Genomic DNA, 25647 nt, shown 5'->3' on the forward strand with positions numbered 1-25647 from the left:
GTACCAGCATGAAATAAAGTGCATCAGGAAATTAATGCTCAAAGCTTTGGCGATACAACTTGATTCTATCAAACTAGTTTCCATATATGAAAATAATTTGATATCTCTACAGCCTGTGTCACTCTAAATAGGGATCATCATAAGGTCCTTATTCAAATAGAATTCTATTATTATTTTTATTGTAATTTCTATCTGAATAAGGACCTTCTGATGACCCTTTTAGGGTGAAACAGGCTGTAGATGTTTTAGAAAGTACGGTAGTAACTATATTTGCTGTAATTTGCTCTGCTTGGCATTGAGCACTTTTTGTAGTATTAATAGTATTTATTGTTCAACTCTGCATTTATATATTTTTAGCAGCATACACATATCCTGTTACTTTGTAATTGGTAGAATAACTTCTGGTACCTGTCATGGCAGAAGCCCATGCTGCTGTTGCTTTTTCATTTTCTGTGACACCAGAAGGGTTCAATGTCCATGTGAGTACATAAGATTTTCAAATGTAAAAGTTTCTTTAGCCACTTGTGGACGGTTTTCTTTTTAAAAAATTTCTTTTGACTGAAATTGTGTTTCTGGATCGGTGGTTGCTTCAGTGCACAACATCATAATGTTGCCGAATAGGCGCCGACTTTTCAAAAAACCTTGAGGGGCGACAAAGGTGATGATGTCATAACCATAACGCTATTTTACTCTATTAAAATGTTCTTTGATTATCAAGCTTATTATCTTGACAGTTTTCATTTAAATGTACAATTTCAGATATCTCGAGATGCCCTTTTAGCTGTTTACTTTTCTGGTGTTCGTTCATGGAGAAAGCGCCGTGTCAGGTTTTTGGTATGCTGTTCGATTAGATTTGCTTTTAAAATTTAATATTTTTTAATTAGGATTTATCGTTAGAGATTTTTGTACACACATACACATATAAAAACGAAGTATCATTACCTGATTCAACATATTGATTTTAAACACTCGGAAAAATTGTATTTACAAGGATTTTCATTGAATATTTTTGACACATCATGGTATCTTCATCAGTAATTAATAGCAATAATTTTAGATGCTTGAAGAAGCTCTTAACTTCATCTGTAAGCCCTGCATAGCAATCCATTGTTAAATCAGTAATTATATGCTTGCGGCTTTTCTGCTTTGCATGTTTTGATTAATTTGTTTCTCAAATTGTTTATCTGTAACACCTCATGTTGTCTATTACATGTTGTATATAATTTTCTTTTGCTTATGCATGATGTTGAAGTAGTCAGAAATATTGATTACTGTGCTATTTTAGATAAAATCTATCTCTTAATTGTTGAACTTTGTACTTTTGATGTACCTAGCTAAATTTTAGCATTGTTATTTCTAATGAGGAGTAGGCCTACCCCTAATTTGCATTCTTCAACTACTGGCATTTGCACAGCAATCTAATCTCTTAGCATAATTTATTAAAGAATTGATTTTTTTATAAAAAAAGCATCTTCAACTTCTTAAAATTTAATGAGGACACTAGGACATGTGTCAAAAACAGTTGATGTAATTTGTTTTAATGTAGTTGTTTTTGTGTTTTTGAAATAAATGTTTTGAATCAGGTAATGTTTCTTGGCTTTGTAGAACTAACTATTTTGCGATATACTGTATAGTATAATTAGAAAGGGCAGTTTGCGTATTGTTTGTTTAGAAATAAAATTATTCATCCAGCCTGATTTCTGCCACCCTGTACATTGATGAATTTTGACATGTCATCAACTGTTCTTTGTAGAATCGGTTTTACAGTGGAGTATACCCTGCAAAATTCACAAGTCTTGCTTTCTTCTTTACTGCTGTTATTCTGGGCGGGATTTGGGAATATGATGTGACATTTGGCTTAAGTTCCAAGATTCATGACTTTTTTCACGACGTTTTTGAATCGTAAGTGTCTGACTGTCTGTGTACAACTGTACAACAATCGATTTTTAAAAATTCATACTGCTACAGTAGGCCGATATGCTATAGGCTACAATAGTGTATGGTTTTAAATTAAGTATGTCATATCATGATTTTCAAAACACGCTGTTGTGATACATAATAAGGTTGGTTGTGGGAATTGAAATTCTCACACTAAGAAAGTCTTTTTGAAAGCTTAATTTTGGCAGTTCTTTTTACTTGTCAGGCTTTGAAGAACTACTGACACAGGCCTTGCCACTGAGATTGACAGGGTGAAGTTACTGTCGGTTGTAAAAGTACTGTCTACTCCATGCACTGTATGGAGATTTGTTATTGGAGTGTACTGTTTTCAAAAGCGTGTAACTTAAGGGTTGAACTATCATTTCCTGATCTTATTGTTTGTTTGCAGTTAGGTGTTTAATTAGCTGGTAGTGCTGTTGGGATGATGCTATAAAGGGTACATTTCAGCCAGGCGCAAATCTAAGAGTTTTTTTCAGGGGGGGGCCAGAAAATTTGAAAATCAATTAAAAAGAAAGAAAAAGCTAAACAGATATGAACAATGATACTACGACATATACGATATGCTAGAAAATAGACATTAAAACAACCATTTTCATCAATTGTGATGCCGAGGGACTAATATCAGCTGTTTAGAAGCATATCAAACCATTTGATGCGGAAACATACAATTTTTCACAAAATTTCGGGGGGGGGGCCCCCTGGGCCCCCCCCATAAATCCGCGCCTGATTTCAGCCTCATTTTGCAATCGTTTCTAGCACTAGTTGCAACATTCATCTGATGAACTTGAAAGTAAAAGCAACAACAAACAGGATGGTTTATTGCTTCACTGGTCAACGTTTTGCGCACCATGACAATGCACATCCTCAGAGCTAATAACATACAAAATAAAATTTCAAAAGGTTATAATAAATATTAAATTTTATTTTGTATGTTATTCGCTCTGAGGATGCGCATTGTCATGGTGCGCGAAACGTCAGTGAAGCAATAAACCATCCTGTTTGTTGTTGCTTTTACTTTCAAGTTCATCAGATGAACGTTGCAACTAGTGCTAGAAACGATGATTGTCCTGATGAACACCCAAACTTTTCAGTATTCATTTTACAATATAGTTCTCATTAAACGAGATGAAACACCAATACTCAAACCATTTGAACACAAGCTTATAATATGAATGAACACTTTCTAGTTGGCTTATGAGAAATCGTGAATATTACTTTGTATGTTACAGGTCGTCGTATTTCTATTGGCTGTTGTCATACTTTCTATCATCGACTATCATCTGGTTGGGAGTGGTGTTGCTCATACGCTACTCGCTCAAGCTTTTGCTGCAGTATCGGGGGTTTATGTTTGAACCACATGGCAAAACATCTCTGACAACCAAAATATGGGCTGTAAGTACATTTTATTGAATTGTTGTGTTACTTGCTTCATTTTCTTGCATGCGCAATGCACATAGATCATGCACACGTAGAAGAGAAGTAGTAGCTTGTTTGTGCCACGTCCATCAATGCCTCTTTTCAATTGGTTGTCAGAAAAGAGGTGCAATCAATACAATGTAAAACGAGCTAGCTTGAGAAGCTAACTAGCTTTTTGATTGTTCTCAAATGGATAGGCCAGAAACGGAAAAAAGCACCATTCATGAATCACTTAATGTTTACTTGCAAATGAAAATGTAGTGTCTGCTTTGGTGATTCATTTATCAACATTGTTTTGCCATATCAAATGCTAGTCATTGCCTTTGCATTGTGAATACATCTAACAAGTGTATTGATCGGTGTACCGTGTGCCGTTTCTGCATTGGTAGCAACTGACTTGTTCATGTGGATAGCAATTGACTAGTAGACCGAAATGTTGTTTTTCTGTCAGTATGGGAACTTCGTTCAACTTTGCAGTGTATATATAACTTGCATGTTTCAAACATATAGTTCCTGGCTAATAAATTATTGATTGGAATAGATTGTTTGCAAAATTCGCTTGCAAATTTATGCAATACGAAAATATCCAACTGTTTGGATAGTTGTTTGTTTTTCATTTTGAGCAATCATCAAATTCCAAGGATATCTGAAAGCGCTGATCCTTCAATAACTTGCTTTATGTGTCTGTGTCTATGAAGCGGAAAATTTTTTTCGAAACTACATTGTTACCGTACCTAATGAGTCACGCATGAACTGGTAATAGTTGGACGTTATTCGCAAACAAACACATGTATTGTATCCTCATCGAAACGGGCGGATCTAGCAAGTAGTCTTAGGGGGCGATTCCAATGAAACAATGATATCATTTGTAGATCTGTATTATTCTGACCTTAAAAATACACCGTAAATAAAGTTACTTTTCTGAGTTTTAAAGGAGGCAATCGCCCCTTTCTGGATCCGCCACTGAATCGAAATCCCAAGCGTTACTACAACAAAAACAAACGTGAATATAACGTGAAACAAACAAGTTTAAAACCATTTCTTCAGGTTTGCGCCAAAGCTCTTGGAGGTTCTGATCCTAAACTATACAGCTACCAATCTTCCTTGCCCCGACTGCCAGTACCGAACTTAAAGGACACCGTGAGGCGGTACCTGACCAGTGTGAGACCTCTCCTTGACGACAAGCAGTACGAGGCCATGGATAAGTTGTCCAATGATTTTTTGAGCACAATTGGTTCACGTTTGCAACGCTATCTCATTGCAAAGTCGTGGTGGGCCAGCAACTATGTTTCAGACTGGTGAGTTCTGGTTTCTGGCGTTTGTTAAAAAGAGATATGTTAATGGAAAATTTGCATGCTCCGAAACTTTGCTTCGATTCCGCTTTATTGTGCCATTAAATTGCCTATGATTGATCTCAGTTGGATTGGATAGAAACCAAGAACTAATATTGAACCAGCACGCCTGTTGCATTTTGATGCTTTTGAGATATTCTCAGTTGATTTATGATTATGGTAATGATGTTAAGCTTTGGAATTTTAAAAACTAATGAAAGGTCAATGCTGGATTGCTGGCTCGTAACCCAGACAGCAAATCAACCGTTTTTTACATTTATTCAACGTCTTCAGTTGTTGAATCAATGTAAAAGAATGATTGATTTTCTTTCTGGGAAAGAAGAGCTTTGATTTCTATTCACTGATACGTGCGTTTGTTCTCGAAGTGATATGCCATGCTTTGGTATTGCTTCAGAAACCTTTATGTTTGACTTTGTTCGTTGTTTTCGATTTTATTGAAATGAAATTCACTTCATTCTATTTGCTTTGATTTCGAATTTTCCCTTTGTACTTTGCTTTGGTTGTTATTTCGATAGTTGTCCAGTTTTAAAAATACAGAATTCTGCTGTAATTCCATCATCAATCATTGACATAATATGCTTCCAAAAGTAAATCGTAAACTGGGGAATGCTATAAAATATTCAGCCTTTCTTCTTCTGTTTTTGCCTTTGCAATCATTTTACTAGCTCAGTTGCTACCTTGCAGACAAAAGTTGTCTTTGTATCGCTTTGACGTTTGCGAACGCGTTTTCAACCATCAAATCCACGTAAAGATGCATTGCGCGAATGAATAATTATTTTTTTTTACTTTGCAGGTGGGAACAATATGTGTACCTAGCCGGCCGTGGACCCATCATGGTCAATTCCAACTACTACGGCATGGATCTGTTGTACAATCGGCCTACTCACCTACAGGCTTCAAGGGCTGCCAATGTGATTTACTCCATTTTCACATTCAGGAGCACTTTGGACAAAGAAAATATTCCACCGGTTAGCGAACCCTTGCGTATTCTTCTGATTCTTTTTCCTTTAGTGTGTAATTTTGACCAAGTAACTCTTTTTATCTCAATAAATTCCCATTCCCTTCAAATAATGGCAGAAAGATGAAAAATGTCCAATGACACAAGTGTGCCATCATCCTTTGTACTGCAAATCATGATGAATCTCGTGGCTTCATCAATGTTCTACATTTATGTTGCTAGGTTAACGCGATTTATGAGTCGTTTCAGCTGCACTAGTTCGATGGATATTGTAGCTTATGACTGTAGAACAACCTTGAATTCCTCGGCTCATTGGGGGTTCGTTCAAGCTGTTTTATCCCTCACGTTCTTTACATAGTACAGGAGTTCGGTCTAGAGCTGACTACGTGCACCTTAACACATTTAAATCTCACTCAACAACATCAATCAGCGAGGAAACGTTTTCAGACTGATTTTCAGAAAATGCTGTCAGCTAAAACATCACAGACTTTAAAAGCATAAGAAATGGCAGACATTCTTAAGCCGTAACGCAACGTCTTAGTATGACAAACAAAGTGAAACTTAATTCACGCAGAGCGAGTAAATACAGCAGTACTTATTTTCAAAACTCGGTTTTGTACAGTTTTCTACCCCCTCTTTTTTAGATAAGAGTCAGTGGCGTGGTTCCTTTGTGCAGTGCTCAGTACGAACGAACGTTCAACACGTGCAGGATACCTGGCGTTGAGACAGGTGAGAAAATACTCGATGTGGTTGATCTTGTGAACCTCAAGGCGCATTCCTGTGCCCGTTTTTCTCGCGACTCACACGATGAACTGCGTCTGTTGAATATCAGCATTTTTGTGCACATTGTCGTACAACCTGTACGGTGTAATACGTGCCGAATGTTAAAAAACTTTATTTTGGAATATGTTTGTTATAAGCCCATCATTGTTAATGCCCTATAGCTTGTTTGATGAACATTACTAATTCATCAGTAACGAAGTAAAATCGGATAATATGAAACCAAGAAACTTTTAGAAATAATTGATTAAACTACCATTCAACGTTGGTTTTTAGTATTTTAAAGGTTTATGAAATCTCTACTTAACCTGTTTTTAAGTTTACCGATAATTTTACGTCTTGATGGGGTATTTTCAACGTATGTTTCAAATTGTTTGTCCATTTAAAAGCAACTTGTCTATTATGTCAGTAAATATAAAGTGAAGCATTGGTTTTACAACGAAATGCCTTTCTGACGTCAGCAAGCATGCCGTTGGTATGTCAAATACCGCCTGAAGTACCTACGTGTTATTATCAATGTTCGTGCCCTCTAGATCAGTGGTTCCCAACCTTTTTGTTGTCACGGACCCCTTTAGACAAATTATTAATTCTGCGGACCCCTACCTAAATTTTTCCTGAAACTCAATGAACATACTATTGACTATTGCAAAGAAATTTATTTTCACTCGAGTCAGTTCAATCATAGTACCATTGACTATTGTAATAATTATGCTACTCAACTACTGTACGGTGTCATATTGCATTGCCGCTGTGACTCCTGCGGCAAATATCAGCTTAAACAGTTGCTCAAATAACAAAATGAATGGATTGTTCAAGAAATGTCAGCAGTATTTGAATATTAAGGTGACCCAAAGTGCCATGCCGAAACTTTTTCAACGTAAGCAAATTTAATGAGATGGTTGTTGTTGCCTTTCCTGAACTAAACTACTGAACTGCGGCTGAGTTTTTGACAATGCAACACGCATGTCATCTTCAACGTCCACTGTCCAGGCGATTTCAATCTTGTTTTTATTGTAACAAGAGCTGAGAATCCTGCCTCGCAAAGGTTAAGTGGTTATGAATGGTAACAAAACAATAATCGCTTGCTTTGCCTACAATGGGTAGGTTTGCAGTTGTGAGCACCAAAATTCTTCGACAGTTTTTGAATGAAACTCAAAGCGTAATAACTCTTTTGATCTCAAATCAATTAGGTCATCTTTACTGAGATCGTCATCGCTAATGTTGTTCAAGTCAAAAAGAAAAGGATTTCGAATCCATGTTTCAACTTCGTTCGGCAGGTGTTCTAAATTAAAATAACGTTGAAATGAGATTTGCAGGGTTTCAAGTGTGCGCAAAATTTTTCTCTCATAGAGATTCTCTTTGAGTTTACATCTTTGTTTAGTTCTTTGAGAGTACATTCTCTTTGAGTTTCATCCATCAAGATAAGATCTTCTAACATTGGAAAGTTAGCGCAATTACCTGCTTCCAATCTGCGTTTCCAAACCGGCAACTTGGCTAAAAACGCTTTCAGTTTTTCAGCTGCATCAATTATTGTCACACCTGGTCCTGGAATGCCACGATTAACATTGTTAATGTGACCGAAAATATCGGCTAAGTAGGCCATGCCGTATAGAAAACTTTTACTCTCGAACAATTTTGAGAGGGGACTTCCTTTTGCTTTCAAAAGAGTTGATACCTCATTTTTTAGCTGCTGCAGTCGACTTCTCTAGATAACCAACGTACCTCAAGATGATACAAAAGTACTCCGTAATCTGACCCTACTGCTTAACAGAGCGCGTTAAAAGTACGGTGGTTTACAGCTCTGTTTTTGATGAAGTTTACGACTTTCACGCAATTCGTCAGAATTTCTTTGAGACTTGCTAGTAAAGTTTTTGCTGCTAAGGCGTACCGTACCTGTGCAAGAAGCAATGGGTAACAACCACGCGAGGAGCTTTATTTTTTACTACTGTAAAGCAGCAAATCCGGATTTGTTCCCAAGCATAACTGGTGCTCCATCCGTGCATATAGAACAAAGTTTTTTTTCCAAAATTCATCAAGGTAATCACGGACCCCCAAGGGGTCCGCGAACCCCAGGTTGGGAATCACTGCTCTAGGTCGATCGTGCATTTTTAACTATTGGGTCTCGACAAAGGCGGCACAGTCAACTTGATCAGCGTTTTGCAATGGCTAGAATACTTGTTTCAATACTTGCTGATTTGAAAGCGAGTTGTACGATGGCGCCGTGAACAACTGAAACGATTGTCATTCGGTTTGTAGTTTTGTGCGGACATAAAATCAGTTAAAAGGTCAACCACTTTACTACCATATTGACACAAGAGCCGCTTTGCAGCGCAGCCCTCTGGGACATATTCATGACGTCGGCAATTGAGCATCCACGTCAAATTGTCGACGTTGATCTAACGTCAAAACTCATTTCAATGACTCTGCGCTTGTTCAAAGACTTTCAATGCGCGTGTGTTCAGTCTGCTTCAAGGTGACCCGCTCTGTCGCACAGCGACCAGCCATTGCTTAATCCATTTTCCTTCTTTTTACATTTATTCAACGTCCGCAGACGTTAAAGCAGACTGAAAGAGCATATTTTTCCTAACCAGTTCTGAAGTAGGCTGGCGTCAAATGACTCTGAGAAAATGCTTTTGTTTTGCGTTCTTCACGCGAATCTAACCAACGAAACTAAATATTGAAGCGATGTAAAATGGGCGAATGTGTGTTCCGGATGGCTTGCTATTGTTTGAGAACAATTTTGAATTTTTTTGTACATCACATCTTTAAATCTTGTTTTTCATTTGAAGACAATGAACGAAAACTTGAATCAGCACCTACTGTTTTTTGGTTTCGTTAGAATGCTTTTTCTCTATGATTCCTTTTTTTACAGCAGAATACACTGTTAAGATTTAGAGCAACAACTCAAAACTTACTTGATTTGATGTTGAATACTGATGCTTATGGGAATGCAATGGTTTGAAAAAAAGTCATTGCGGTTTCCGTGTACAGTATCATGTTATTGATTTGATATCTGTATTGTTATTGTTCAGGGACATGTGTCTTATTTTCAGAAAAGTAAACCTATTCAGTCGCTGTATCTGCTGTCGAGCGTTACAGCGCATATCTTAGCTTTCAAAAGTTTCAACGTCCGGCGACGTTAAAATGATATAAAAAAGGAACTTTTGCTATATAGAATGTGTGTACATATTTTTGCGGAATCTGAATTAGAGAAACGTTTGTAAAGAATATAAGCTTTATAAACAATAGTGGTGGTCTCGCAAAGTACAAAGTACGTTTCTGAGACGTCTCAAATTTCAACTTTACCTACAAGAATCCTTCAGCCTGTTTTCATGGTCACGTTTTTTGAGATGTTACATTCGCTTCGCGGTTTCTGCTCCTCTTACACAATTCATCAAAGAATCATGCGGTTAGAAAGGTGGTAGTAATTTTGTTAAATTTTGTATTCAGAGCCGACTGAATTTGAGATACAACCATAATTGTATCATGGAATCCAGAAGTTTGTGAGAACGGAGTTATATCTTTAGTTTTAGCTGATAACATTATCTTCATAATACGTTGTAATGCACACGTTTGACGATGTTTTTGCCAGATCTGATACCGACGTTGTAATCAGGATCTTCTAAGCCTCTCTGTCATTTACAATCATTGATTTTGGCAGTTGTGTTTGTGGTCTGTTTTCTCAGACCGCTTTAATATGTTAGTAATCTTCGTTCATCCATGCTTCATTTCCTTGGTTCATGTCTAATAGTGTTACCTTTTCCGGGTCCCCATGCATGTGGACGTGTCCTACGAATTGCATGTGCTGGCTTCTTGTTGTTCTTAATGTCAAGCTTTTTTTCTGTTTTTACTATTTTCAAAACTCCGTTGATACTTTCTGGTTTCACTGACCACGGTTTTCATGGCAAAAAATCCATATCATACAGTTTGCCTTTTGTGTGAGTTGTGTCAGCACTGGGAAAAACACTTCTGAAGCGTTCACCTCCGTCCGTTATCAGTGCAAAACTTTGGTGCGGTTTTTAATGCTTAGGAGTTTGAAACAAATCGTTTATATATACAATGAAGCCTTTTGTCGTCGAATGGTTCAACAATCCACACTGGCGTAACTTTAAACGATTTGCAATTTGCTGGGTAGCCGTTTGAAACGTTCATGGCTGAATATGTAGAAAATACATGGTACCGTATGTGTTGTGGAAGATTGTCAGAGGGAAATGAAAGATTTTTAAGTACAGAGAAAAAAAATTGTCACTTCTAGAATATGAGAGTTTCGGTCTATTCTGTAGCATTCTTAAACAACAGAAACCAACAAATCAACTTATCCTTGTATCGTTTTTTTTTTAAGGCCAACCTTGCCCATCTCACTATAAATGTTGCCATGCATCAGCGCTGTGAAATTTAATACTTCGTCTGCGTTGTTGGTAGGCCATGTAGCTTAGCTGTAGCGTCGTGATTGGTCAGCAATCGTTGACACATTATTGTCAATTAGTCGACGCATAGTCACTGTTGTAGTTTCTGAGGCATGTGAGGCAGGGTGCCTTGTATCATGGTGCTGTCTGCGCTTTCTTTTGCCAGCAAAATTCGTCCTATTTTGACGTGTGTTTTATTTATTTATTTTTTTTTATCTAGGACAGTGAATCTACTACACCCCTGTCCTTAGTTTCTCTATTTTCTTGCAGGTCCTTTTGTTGTATTTTGCAACTATCAACATCAATAAAAGCGCTTTTGTGTGGGTTCCCAATTTTAACATTTTTTATGTGCAAAATTCCTGTTTTTTCTGTCGAAACTACGCAACGGTTGTAAACTGTGTGTCTTCCCAGACAGCAAATCAGTCGTTTGTTCGTTGTGGTTGTTGGACCGATTTACTACGACTTTTCGTCATGACGTCACAGTACAAAGTCCGCTGTTTGTTTTTCATAGGCGAGTCACGTATTCCCGCGACCTTTGATATTTGTGTTTTTTTGATGTTGTTTTAAGATGTTTTGACGTTCAATAAAGCGGAATTTTAAATCGGAAGAGTATTTTTGGCATGAAGTTACTCAACTGGAATGTGGATTTTGTTTGGCCAGAGTTGCGGTTCTCAGGAAATACAAATATCTCCGCCGCCATAGACCACAACTAATGACCTTAATCAGTTTGATATCGCTGAACATTGCATTGATTACAAAAAAGCTTTCTTTTAAAATACTCTTTCTTAAAATCTATATCTTGCTGGCCTAGAGCTGCTCTAACTAAGCAAACTAGCACATTTTTGATACTGGTAGAGTGGTGGTACAACAGATAGTTTAAAGATATCCATTAAAATTTCCCGTACAGTTGCTAGTTATGTTCATGCATACGCTTGAACTGCTGTTAACAGCTTTGTCATATTTATAAATAACAGCTGTCTTTTTGTGCAAGGACTAGATTAATGGACGTTTTTATAAAAATTTGACACTTCCTCCTACTAAAGTTCGTCCGTCGAATGCGTGGTCTCGCAGTAACAACAGTTGGACAAAGTACATGTGGTTGCCTGTTCAACGCTCATTCCAAGTTGAGGTCCTCAAGGCACACTGCTGTGTGCCTTGACACTTAAATGACACGCTTGAAAGTGGGCACGAAGTTGGCTTTTTGCCTTCTGGTCTACTCTTGACTTTCAACTATCTGGCATAAACCTGGGAACCTGGACAAGTTCTTGTTCATACTATTTTTACAACACAAATGCTGCTTTATTTCGCTTCATATTTGTGCAGCATCATGCAGGCTCAAGCTCGAGAATGACGACCAGTTGACTTGAAGATAAAAACGACTTTTTCGCAGTCTTCCGCTTCCCATTTTCTGTTTTTGTTTTGGACAACAAATGTTGCCTAAAAATAGGGTTGTCACATTTTATCTTATGCCTGGTCCTAAAATTAAGATTGAGTAGACGGGAAAGCTAGGGATGACAATATTCCTGTCTGCCTTCAGCCGAATGCTCTCAGTAAGTGTCGAAGAGAAGTCCTCTCGATTGACCAGCAGAAATCTTTTAATACCAGATAATTGGCTATCAAACGCTTTCATCATTTAGTAGACAGACCACCCGGCATTCACCATGGGCTATACTCAACTTACACTTAGTACACAGTCACATTATTTTGACTGTTCGAATTGGGACTGCAACATGCACTCATGTGAATTGTCCTTGGATAGCTACGTCACTTGGAAGTTTTTAATGCAGAAACTACCAGCAGCAAACAAACGACTTCTGCTTGTGCGAGTACGTTTCACAACGAAAGGAAAGTCTATTTATTGTGATAAATTAATAAATCTAGCATGTGCTGTTTTTAAAAATACCTTTACCACTCAGTTCTGTCTTCATTTGCACAGACACTATCCACCATTGCATGGATTCCCGCCACATCGCTGTTTACCATCAAGGTAAATGGTTTAAGTTGGTCTGCTACAAACACGGTTTGCTCCTGGAGCCGAAAGAGTTGGAGATCGCCGTAGAAGCGATTCTGGAAGACGACACGGAGCCAGCACCCGGAGAGGAGCACCTGGCAGCTCTGACCGCAGGAGAGCGAATACCGTGGGCCAAAGTGAGAACAACTTAAAAAAATTGGAATACAGTTTTAACATTTGCCAACATAACACAGAAAACGTTCTATTTGTCGACATTGCCACCGTTGCATGAAACGGATGTGTTAAGAACTTCAACTGTTTATATGTTTTAAGGCACTTCGGTTTTGTTAGTATGCATGCAAAGTCTATCTCATATTGTCATTAGTTGTGTGGGCAAACAAGGTGATGTTGGTCTTGTTTGCTCACCCGTAGACTTGAGTTCGGTCTATTTGCACTTGATGTCACTGGATATGTTTGAACGTGAAAAGTGTGTTTTTAACGATCAGAAATTTCCAGTTGGAAAAATTCCGTTGATATTATGCGCTGACGAACGATCAGAAATTTCCAGTTGGAAAAATCCGTTGATCCGTTGATCTTATGCGCTGACGCATTGTTTTCGCTTTTTGTCGCAACTTACTTGGGTGAAAATAATACTATTTGGATATTCAAATATACCTAATCTATTTCTATAAACTGAAGAATAAAGGTGCTATTCTCATGGCGAAATCGATTCGTTAATAAATTAATGCTAAGGTATTAGATTGTTTTGCAAATACCAGCATTCGATGAATACAAATTAGCAATGGTTTAACGAGGATTAACCTCTAAGTCGTTCTAGTTTCTGTGCGTTTGTGCAATTTCAAACATCAAACCGACACATTTTACTTTGATTTCACGTCTAAGCGACGTTGTATCAACATAGCAAAGTAGGGATTCGATGGTCCGCGTGCTGCGTTGAAAACGGAAATTTCTCTAATCGTATTTCCACAGACGGTGCCAATCGGGAGAATAGTTTATCGACCTCGTGTCACAAGCTCAACTTCTCAGCCAGCTCATGAGTCGATTTTACATCAATTTTTGTACATTTTGCAGGCGTTCAATCAACCTATAAAAGGATTGATTTTTTTTAAATTCAGGCAAGACAGGAATTTTTTTCTTCTGGAGTCAACAAAAAATCTCTCCATGCGATTGAAAAGTCTGCGTTTGTGGTCATCTTGGATGATGAAGAGCATGTGACGAATGATGAAGATTCTGTCGGGATCACATCTTTTGGAAGATCTCTTCTCCACGGAAAATGCCACAACAGGTGATCTTTGAAGAAACAGAATTTCCAATGAATTTGTCGTAGTTGTAATCCTGTAATGAAAAGGCAAAAATGGAATGGGTTGCAATCATGGTTTCAATTATTATCCAATCTAGATCTTGTCATTCGCTTCATGTCAGCCTTTTTTCTATCTTACAACGAAATATATATACCTTCGACGTAGGGATTGTAGATCATAGGGATGCGAATACTGCAACCGCTTTTGCCTTACCCGCAACACTAAAAGGGTTATGTTTTTTCTGATTTACAAAATAATGTACTTTTTATGGGTTATGCAGGAAGAGCGAAGTTGGTTTTAGGTGTTTAGTTGAAAGCAAGCCAGTAGCAAAGTGTAAAAAATGTCAAACTGGCAATTAACCCTATTAATGTTGCCCAAGCAGCAGAGGTGCGCGTCCCGTAATTTACTGTCCCTACTTCGACCCCTACCACTACAGTTTCTTTCCGTTGATCAACTCTACGTTCACTCTTTATAAACCAGGGGTGGGGAACCTTTTTAGTATTGCGGGCCACATAAAATGAGAAATAACATTGGCGGGCCACTAAAAAATTCGAAATTTATTTACAGATAAAAAATGTAGCGAAGTAGACAATGATTTATTTCACTTTCACAGCTAGTGGAAGGGCTGAAAGCTTTTATTTTTGGTGAGTCGTGTGATGTCTGCTGACACGGAAGATGCTGCAACTCTTAACTGTATCTCCAGGTTTTTATCAGTCAATCTGGAGCGAAGCCGACTTTTGTTAGATTCAATTTGGAAAAAAACTGCTCGCAACGGTAGGTGCTTCCAAACAGAGACACATATTTCAAAACATGTTTCCGCATGACTGGAAAGTCATCAGCATTTATGTAGCGTTGATAAAAGTTGAGCAGTGGAACGTTTTGGTACATCGCTTTCAACGTACAGTCATTCTGGAGCTCTACTATTTCATGTTGGAAGTTACTAGGAACATCAGTTGCAATCACATTGAAAGAAGAGGCAAAAATATCTAACTCCATTTCTTTACTTTTTATGTCCAAAAATCTTGTATTAAATGTCTCCATAAGATTGACACACACATGGGCATATTTGGTTGTTGTAAAAGGCTTTTGCTCTTGCAAGGTAGGGAAATGTGCGGTATTATTGTTTTCAAGTTGTACTTTCTACAGATGTAGTTTAGCTTCAAATGATTTCACTTTTGCAAACAAGGAGCCCAATTTTAACGCGGGCCACATGGAACAGTCACGCGGGCCGCATTTGGCCCGCGGGCCGCAGGTTCCCCACCCCTGTTATAAACAGTGAAAGAACTCAAGAAAATTTTTTTTAAAAATTGCTTCAATATCTGACGACGTTGAAGGGTAAAGTTATACAAAAATGGAAACGCTTGCTTGCTGGGAAAAGATCGCTATGATCTTGACGAATCACTCTGTCAGCAATTGTCTATGTGCAAGCTGGGGTCGAGTGAGGACTTGGAGGGTTTACGTCTTATTGTCCAACTCTGTATAACTGTAGAACATTACTGTGGTAAAGTTTTACACTTCCTTGTTGCAACTTTTCGGTCTCAACACAGTCGCATGATTTCGTCTGAAATTGATACTTGCACCACAATCGTTTGATGGGGAAACAAGGAAGCTATTCGTATTGCGACAGTAGCAGTTACAACAGAAGCGTATCGCAAAAGTAGCAGTGACATAACAAACAATTTCCAAGTACCATGTTATTTCACTGGTACAATAGGAACATTTTCACAATAATAACTTTACAGATAATTCATTAATGGATTTTTATTGACTATAATAATATCAGGCTTCCTCTTAATAAAATTTGCTCTAACAATGACTTTTTAACAAGAACTTTCTCTTCATTTCTGTCTTTCTATATTTTACAACTTTTTTCTCCAGGTGGTTCGACAAATCGTTTAACTTAATCGTTTACAAGAACGGTCGTTTTGGCGTCAACGCTGAACATTCGTGGGCCGATGCACCTATCGTTAGCTACCTCGCCGAAGAAACGCTCAGCTACGAATGCCTCAACTTATCGTACGAAAGCGACGGGACAGTTTCCGGCGTGGCGAAGGTCAGACCGAACGCGCCGCAACGTCTGCAATGGAACATACCTTCTCAGGTGGGTGGTTGTGTGAAACTCGCAAGACACGGATTAAAACTTAATGATAAAAAATGGTGCCAAATGAAGTATGCAAAAAAACAGCATATTTGCTATCAGATTTAGAGAAGTGATAGCCTGTTGAAAATGGAATCGTTAAACTACATTGCAGCGAGTGGGAAGTATTATCTTGTACGCCTTGAGGTTTCACGAAATGATCTACATTTGACAATTAAACAAACATTCTTAGTTTCGTTGCCGGGTTTGCTATTCGTGCCTGCAGCTTCAGTTGTACTGAATCTTGCATGTTCGAGTGATGTAAAATTGTCATTCCCTTACAGTGTCGCGAAGTGATCGAGACGAGCCTCGCTCTTGCCAGGGACTTAGCAGACGACGTTCATCTTCACGTGATGCCATTCAAGCACTTCGGCAAAGGATTGATTAAGACATTCAAGATGTCACCTGACGCCTTCATTCAGGCAGCCCTTCAACTTGCCCACCTGAAAGTAAGAATTTCCAATTGACTGAACTTGTAGTGTGAACTGTTTTTCATCTTGTTTGAGTGAAACGTTAAAGCAACTACTTTGCCTCAGCAACCGCATTAATATGCTGTTTTGAGGTTGGACTGCTACCCTACCTTTCTGCTTAACCAGTCTGGTGCTTGGTAGTTGAAGGTTTGGCCTATGTGGACGAGAAGGCCATTCTTTGCAGAAAATTGGGTGGCGCCACGTTTTTGAAGCGTGTCGTTGGGATTGTCTTTAATTGAGACACTTGAGGGCACTAATTCTTTAAAAGTGTCGTTGAGCGCGCCACGTACTATCTCACTGCTGCTTGTTGGTGCAGTTGATACACCTTGCGTACCTTACACGATTGTGATATGCAACTTTTACCAGACACAACTTTTCATGGTGTCTCATTGTGTCTTCAAAAGCGGTAAATGCTAAAGCATACGCATAGCTTGATTTTTTTGTGTGTTTTTGCAGGATTACCCATTTCCTTGAATGATTTCATGCATGATTTAAGTAAGGTTAAGAAGAAGACGTTGATAAAATGACTGGGTGTAAATTGCGTGTGCCAGTGAGGTAAATTGTAATGCAACGAATCATATTTTTGGTACTGATGGGATTCGACCCGATACATCACGTGACCGAAGGATGTTTACATTGTTGCCAGGATAAAGGACACTTTGCACTCACCTACGAAGCGTCAATGACGAGATTGTTCCGGGAAGGTCGCACGGAAACGGTTCGCTCGTGTACCAGTGAAATGACTGCCTTCGCAAGAGCCATGGAAAACCCCGAATCAAACGTAATTTGTCGTTGTTTTGCAGTTGATTTAGTAATCTGAATGCTATTGTGGAAACTGAAGGTAAAGAGAAAGTGTTGAAGAATTAAGTGCTTGTTTGATAATGGCGCCACCAGGGCCTCCAAGAGCCCTGCCGGGCCCCGGTGCAGATGTTGCTGCCGGGCCCCCCCAGCACGACATGTCGCATGATCTCACAAATCACAAGCAAAATTTGTGGTGCGGGTTAATCCACAAGGCCAATGCACACATGGTGTTCTGAACAGTGTTTCTATTTTAATATCAGATCTGTTTAAAATATAATACAAAGAATATAATACATTAGGTTTAACACTCCATTATTTCACAAAGAATGCAGTATTGTAGTGGTGTTTACAACTTTAAATTCATAAATACATGAAGAATGCATTGCTATTGGTTCATGACATTAAGAAATACCAAGTTCATTTCTGGATCAATACTCAATAGGCTGTTGCTTTTTATTTTCACTCCTTTGGTTTTCTTTGCTTGTTTGAGTAAAATTGCATTTATGCAGGATTGGAGGTCACTTTCTCTTCATTTCCACAGCAAGTGGTCAGTACTCAGTAGAAAACAAAGTTGAATATATTTCTATTTTCAATCTACCAATGATGTAAATGTACCTACATCTATCACTATACTATGTATCGAGACTTTACAGACACCTTGCATAACTACAGAATGCCTGTTTGAATCAATATTGACACTTTTCCTGAAATTCAAGAATAAGATTGGAATGGCCTGGCCAAAAAAGACTGCTAAGAAATAAATAGTGAAAACAAACAAAAAGAAAAACTTAAGAAAAAAAATATATATATATTTGTTGATATTCATATACTGAACATATTTTTGAAAATCAGCACCTTTCTGCAGTGCTGGAAAAAGTAGGTTGCACTGCAACTAGGACACTTCTAATTCTGTCTAGAGTTAAAAGTACTTGTACTTCAACAGAAGTGAAGACCTATGATTTTTTACTCAAATATCGCACTTTCACTCATCTTTTTTTTCAATTTCTGTTAGACTGTTATGACATTTGGCCCTGCTACAAGGACAAAAATTATTTTCCAGCACTGCTTTTATGAAACTTGCTTGCATTAATATAGCAAAATGAATTAACAAACCCTAAAAACGCAAAAATATTGTACTGTATATATATCAGAGATCAGAGAAGTTTCATGATTTCAGTATAATTGTAGGCTGTGTTTAGATATATTTACACTATATACTATAGTGTAAATATAGCCTCAGTAGCGTTGCCAGATAAGGAATGCTGCAATTTGAGAAAAGTTTAAAGCTGTTGAAAACAAAAACTTGTATTGTGGAAATTTTTGTTAGTCCTGGGCAAAGATCAAAACCCTAACCTTATTCCTAACCCTTACCTTAATCCTTCCTGACTTTAATCTTAACTCTGGTAACACCGGATTGTAACCATGGCAACAAGTGGGTAAAAAATAGCTACTTCGATAATTTGTAACCAAAAAAAAACAGTTTTGTACCGTACTGAAAAAGTGACAGTGAGAACATCTTGCTCAGCGACTCTAACAATATTTCAATACACATAACAGTCACTGCTTGCTTAAGTGTCATAAACTGACAATTTGTCAGAAACATGCATGGATTACCTTCTGCGTAATTACTGTAACCTACCCTGATCAATCAACTGCTGATTGAAACATACACACCCAAATATTCACATTAAAGCACCCAGACTAACACTGAAATTAAAACATTGAAATAAACTGAAATATTCACTCACACTGCAATATTTGCATTAAACATAAACACTGAAATATTCACAATAAAACACACATACAGCCCTCCAAATCCTTGACAGACATTTCCACCACATTCAACTATGCAGGGATTGCAGGCCTTGCCGGTGGACATGTTCGCTAGTCTCTGTCATGATTACACCTAGACTTCCAACAGGATTACAAATCAGTGACTGCACAGTACACATCTGATCTAACTATTGTTAATTGTAGAGTAAGAATGTACAGTTATACATTTTGGAAGTTGCCTCAGGGTATCTCTCTTGTTTACCAGTAGTAGCCTTGAAGTGTTTACAATAGACAATGAAAATCTGCAAATGATTTAATTTGACTTGGTGTTGCATTTTTAACAAGCCGAAGGAGGCAGTTCAGTTGGACCTCCACAAAAACTGCAAATTCAAGGCCTGCACACACTGAAATATGACATAAAATCTACTCTCTGAAACAAGCCTATTCACATAAAGCCTATATTTTTTAGAGGAGCTTTTCTAGCCTTTCTACCAGAAAAATTTCTGATGTGTCAAAATCAATTGTTTTGGCTAGTTTTGATTCGATGGTTAGCCTGGCCAAATCAACAAGACCTTAGCGCTAAAATATTAACATTTTGTCGGGCCCCCCTGAACTAAAAAAATTGAAAATTCTGTAGTTTTTTAAAAAGGAATGCCCATGATGGGCCAATCGAAATACAAAACTAATATAAAAAAACAATATTTTATGCAAAATCGACTTCAGCACGCAAATTTAAACATTTTGACGGGCCCCCTTGAACTAAAAAAAATTGAAAATTATGTATTTTTAAAAAAGGGCATACTCCAGAGGGGGCCCAATCGAAACACGGAACTACTGTAATATAAAAAACAATATTTTATGAAAAATCAACCTTTGCACAATTTAAACCGATGCAAATTTAAACATTTTGTCGGGCCCCCCTAAACTGAAATAATTGAAAATTCTGTAGTTTTAAATAAGGGCACACCCATGAGGGGGCCCAATCGAAACACGGAACAAATATGATATAAAAACAATATTTTATGCAAAGTTGTTGAAATTTTTAGCGCGTGAATTTAGACATGTTGTCGGGCCCCCCTGAGCTCACCGGGCCCCGGTGCAATGCACCGGTTGTCCCCCCCTCTTGTGGGCCCTGGGCGCCACAATCAATATAATGCTGTGTGACATCAGTGATGCCTGATCAAAAGCACCTGGAAAGTATTCTTGCAACTGTTTTGTTTGTCCACTTACCTCGAGAGAAAAGCCCCCCTGTGTTTTTGTGTTAACGTTCATACCAATGCGTTATTGGTTTCTCTTCGACTTTCCTTGTTGCATCTTAAAATAACTCGAGTTAGTCTTTTGTTCTTCTTGGACGGCCAAGACAATTATTTCATCTCGTGACTGAGCTCCGCGGTAAAATGAAGATAAAGTCAATCGCGGCATTAAAACTGGTACAGGTACGGAAAGTGAAGTCAAAACGTCATCTGACGTCATCAGTCACGGACGTCATCTGAGGAAGCGCTTTGTTATCTTCACCCTTGTCGTGATGTTTTGAAATTTTTCTTACGGTTGTCTCTCGTTTCTAGGACGAAGAGCGTTACGCTCTGTTGAAGGCGGCTGTCGCACATCACGTGATCATGTACAAAGAGGCAATGGCGGGAATGGGCGTCGATCGCCATCTTTTTTGCTTGTACGTCGTTTCGAAGTTCCTGAAGCTCGAATCACCCTTCCTGCAAAAGGTTGGTTTGGTTTCAACGGTTTCAACCCATCCCGCAAAACTTGCTATTGTTAATTGGATTGTCTTACTTCAATATGGTCAAAATGTAACTCAACTACTTTGGGCTAAGTTGAGAACGTACAACCAAATCTAACAATATTAATGTAAATTCATCATTACCGGCTTGCACAATTTTGTTGCTCAAACTGTACGTTTTATGTCTGGGCAGTGTTTCAGCTTTAGCCAGCTTAAACTGTGTATGAGACTTTGCGTTGTTGCAACGAAATTGATTTGAAACTCCAAAGATTTCGTTCTCTAACATCACTGGAAGGCCCATCAAGCTAAATACTTTTCAGATTCTTGCAGCTGTAAATCAACGGAAATTTTCATAAAAATCTACCTTGCAGATTGACTTGATACATTTTGCTTTTAAATATCATTAATAACCTTCGTTTAATTATGATTTACTTACTGCAGCTTTCGTTAAATTAACTCTTCCATGACGTGAGGTTTATTAATCATGAAAACGACATTAATTTAACTGAATAAAGAAGAAAAAACTGGCTGGTGTCTAACCTTGTAACGGTGGTGCTATGAGCCAGGTATTAAGTGAAGTCTGGAGCCTTTCCACCTCCCAGACGGCGATGGACCAGGCCCGAAAGTTCGGGAGCGCCACAAGCAAGGACACTGTGCCATCCGGTGGCGGGTTCGGACCGGTGAGTGTGACGTCGCAATGACGTCACAGGCGAGTGCTGCCTTGCGCTTTAGCTTTTAATCGGCTGATTTAGAGAAAAACAAGATTACATGACTGATGGTAACTTCTTTCTCATTGTTGTGTCTTCTCTTCGTGGACTCACTATCAGGTTCTCACGGAACCGTGGCGCCTCTCCACCTCTCAGACATCTCCCCAACAAGCCATGCGCCTAGACTTGAACCAGCATCCGAAATTTCTTTCGGGCGGTGGCGGATTTGGTCCGGTACGTCATTTGACGTCGCATCCGGCATGATTTTCGTTGATGGTGTCACCTTTTAGGGTTGTTTGTTGTAAACTCAAGTCGTTTTCTCTTCAAACATTCACGATCAGATGCTGGGCTCTTGGTTTTTGTGCGCCTCGTGAACAAACGTAACTATCTCACAGCAAATCAACCGTTTTTTACATCAATTCAACGTCTGCAGACGTTGAATCGATGTAAAAAACGGTTGATTTGCTGTTTGGGCGTCTTCACTAACTTGCAGTTGTTTATACGCATGGTCTATGCTTGTTTATTTCATTGTTGTTGTGATTTGGCAAGTGATCTAGTCACAGCTTGAACAGATTTCCATCGTTCCGAAGCATGCGTTATCACTAGATGTGAATTGTTTGTATGTTGTACTTTTACGTCGTTTTTACGTCTTGCCGCATAGTACGAATCAATTTCCATGCTGCCAATGCCTGTCAAGGTCTTGAACAGTGAACGTTTTGAGAGTACGATGCCATTTCAACGGTCGCTTTCAGTTCAAACCCAGACAGCAAAATCCTCCATTTTTACATTGATTCAACGTATGCATACGTTAAATCAATGGATAAAGGACAGATTTATCAAAATTGGATAAAAACTAGCTGGTAACGCTTCCCACCAGAGGTTGCAGTGATTCGAAGGAACTCGACAGTTTTCAATGAAATTTCATCGCAAGTGAACGTTGAATCAACCAAAAACCGACCCAGCATCGTTGTCATCCACGCATTGTTGTCGACAAACCGAAAGCTGATGATCTTGAATCGATATTCTCATTTGACGTCTTACATCGTAAACATGATACGTTCCATCATATGCGCTTCACGTCTTCTGACACTCCATTGACGAAAAGTTGAAAACCTGCTGTTTCACTTTATCTTTTCTTGGGCTTTTGCTTACACACGATACCTACACTACCAAGGTAGCAAAATACATGTAAAAAGGCTGGTTTTGCTTGCTGGATGCTTTGAATTGCTTTATCATATTTTATGTATTAAGTAGATTAATGGTTTTTGGCATGAGTAATAATTATAATTATTATAGTGATTTTTTGCCCCGAGCCATTTCGTCTTCAGCGTTTGAACCGATTTCAGTTGTAGAAACGCACAAATCTTAATTTGCTAAACTTGACTTCCGCAAAACCGAAACAGTAGAATCAGGGCTAGTTTAAGATTTTTCACAGCTTTTAAGTTTAATCAAACGTTTAATTAACCGTGACTGACAAAATCATATAAACGATATGCTTAGAAAGTTCGTCTTTTTTAAATGGATTAAAAAAGACAAATTTTGCTATTTCGGTTACTTTGTTTTCTCAATCCAATAAACATCTCGGTAATAAAATTACATAAAAAAAAAATACATTTCATATTTCCAGCGTCCTTTATTTGTCTACCATTCGTCCAATGTTATCCCAGTAAATATTTGCATTGATATTGCAGGTGGCCGATGATGGCTACGGTGTCTCGTACATCATCTGTCACGAAAACCTCATCATGTTTCACATCTCCAGCAAGTACTCATCCCCAGAAACGGTTGGTATCTTAGCTACGCGGAACGACGACTGTATGCTTGGTCTGTTTTGGTACATCTTCCACAGACAGTAAATCAACCGGTTTACATACGTCTCCAGACGTTGAATCAATGTAAAAAACGGTTGATTTGCTGTCTGGGCCAGAAACGCAGTCGTTTTACTGGTTACATCAATCATCAACATCTGCAAACGTTACGTCAAAGTATGACGTAATTGTGTCGTATCTTTTAGGATTAAAAAATGACGTAATTGAGTCCTATCTTTTAAGATTAAAAAATGACGTAATTGAGTCCTATCTTTTAAGATTAAAAAATGACGTAATAAAAAAATGACGTAATAAAAAAATGACGTAATTGTGTCCTATCTTTTAGGATGCCGACCGTTTTGGCCGAAACATTGAGGAAGCGATGTTGGCGATGAAATCCATTTGTGAACGAGCGAAGAAGCAACCAAATGGAACGAAAAAATAACGTTGTATTGTTGTTTTGGTGTACGTACCCAGTCAGCAATTCATTCCATTTTTACGTTGATTTGAGGTCTAGGGACGCTAAATCAATGTAAAAATGGCGTTTTTTTGCTGGATGAGGTTGTTTTATTATCTCTTGTGCTTACCGTATGTTTGGAGTGGTTTCAAAGGCGTTTTAGATTTTTACAACATTAATTTGCAAGTTTTTGGTTTGGTGGGTGATATACAGTTGAACGCTCATCTGTGTCTCTAGTTTTTCATTTGTCAACAACTAGCCAATTAAACCTTTTATGCATCGATTCATTGATTGTAGGAAAAGTCTCATTTGATGTCTAGGTAGGAAATGTCCACCTGATGGTCTGTGCTTCTGTTAAAACAGTTGTTCCCATGTTTATGAAGTGAACCAGTATGCAAAAGTAATTGCCGATGAATCGTTTTACTTGCAGAAAACTAGTCTCATATCACGCATCAACTGCATTGCATATCAATGGCTGGAGTATCATTGGACAAAGTCGAAAAGTGATGAATTAACAAATGTGAATTATATCAAGCAAAAATGTTACAAGTCAGAATTCTGAGATCACTTAACCTCAGCTTGCAAACAGATGACTTCGACTCCGTATGCAGAACTTGCGTTTAGACCAGTAGCTTGTTTGATGTTTTTTTATTCGTTGTGTTATTTATTTGTGTCTGAAATTTGACATATCGAAAGCATAAAAGACTGACGTTGCTGCAGTCCACCCTATTGCATTATCCTTGTCCAATTTTCATACATAAAAACTTTTATCACCCTCAAAAGTTTGTTTTAATAGTTAAGTTTTCATAACATTCTTTTAACGCTGTTATACGTAGCCGCATGGCCCTCTTTTGCCTACGATTTGTTTTTATTTTGTCTCATCTGATCGTGTTTCTGTCGTGTCTCGGTACTGCACGTTAGCCTCATGCACTGGCGTTCTCTTGGCTGGATCATCAACAGCCATCCAGGCTAGATGGCTGTTGTGGATAAGACGAAGTTGAAGTTTCCTTTAATGTATTGCACCGTTTTCCCAATTTGCACCAATGTACGTCAATGTAGACCGAGAAAGAACACGTTTCTGTAGAAGCAACGCGGTAAATATGAATGTTCACAATTCAGCTGATGACAACAAATTTGTGATAGTTTCTGAAGAACCGCACAATTTTTCATGGACTTGTAACCATATACAACGCATGTAATTGATGTTCATTTAACCGAGTTTAGGGTTATGCAGTCCCAGCTAGCAAAATCCGACCTTTTGTATTGGTCCAAGGTCTGCAGACGTTGAATCAATATCAAAATAATCGATTTCGTTAGCTTGGTGACACTGAAGATGTTAGATACTTATTTTTGTGTTCATCGTCAAGCACCTCATATTGTTTTGTTGCTTACTGACCCTCAGTGGGTATCGAACCGAGGTCCTTTCGATTGTCGATCGATCGCTCTCACCACTCCGCTACGTGACCGATTGACAAATCGACGTAACGGTGAAGTGCTAAAATCGAAGCGATCAAGATCTTGACCCGATGACAACTTTTGGTGAAGTCTGATGTCTGAATACAGAATAGTTTTTCCTGACAATTACTCTTATCAAATACATGTAACAATAAATATTTAAATGAAATACAGCACGGTCTTG

General features: G+C 38.3%; 1 protein-coding gene across 4 annotated transcripts; it reads left to right on the forward strand.

The window, feature by feature from the left end:
- The first annotated feature begins 355 nt into the window (after positions 1-355).
- Positions 356-25636, forward strand: LOC145783334 (carnitine O-palmitoyltransferase 1, liver isoform-like). Of its 4 annotated transcripts, XM_082595184.1 has the most exons (17): positions 356-479; positions 760-834; positions 1754-1902; positions 3168-3330; positions 4402-4652; positions 5500-5674; positions 6309-6393; positions 12787-12998; positions 13938-14107; positions 16002-16224; positions 16545-16709; positions 17377-17511; positions 20870-21022; positions 21603-21716; positions 23435-23527; positions 23898-24016; positions 24439-25636. In XM_082595184.1, exons 1-16 carry the CDS (start codon positions 414-416, stop codon positions 23994-23996), a joined length of 2328 nt encoding a protein of 775 aa, XP_082451310.1. In that variant the 5' UTR covers positions 356-413; the 3' UTR covers positions 23997-24016; positions 24439-25636. The 4 variants fall into 4 exon arrangements, with proteins under 4 accessions (XP_082451310.1, XP_082451308.1, XP_082451309.1 ...); XM_082595182.1 differs by having other exon boundaries at positions 23898-25636; XM_082595183.1 differs by lacking the exon at positions 21603-21716 and adding an exon at positions 21864-21977 and having other exon boundaries at positions 23898-25636.
- The last annotated feature ends 11 nt before the right edge of the window (positions 25637-25647 follow it).

The sequence above is a fragment of the Aplidium turbinatum genome, chromosome 14, assembly GCF_918807975.1.
Source record: "Aplidium turbinatum chromosome 14, kaAplTurb1.1, whole genome shotgun sequence".
Classification (NCBI taxonomy): domain Eukaryota; kingdom Metazoa; phylum Chordata; class Ascidiacea; order Aplousobranchia; family Polyclinidae; genus Aplidium; species Aplidium turbinatum.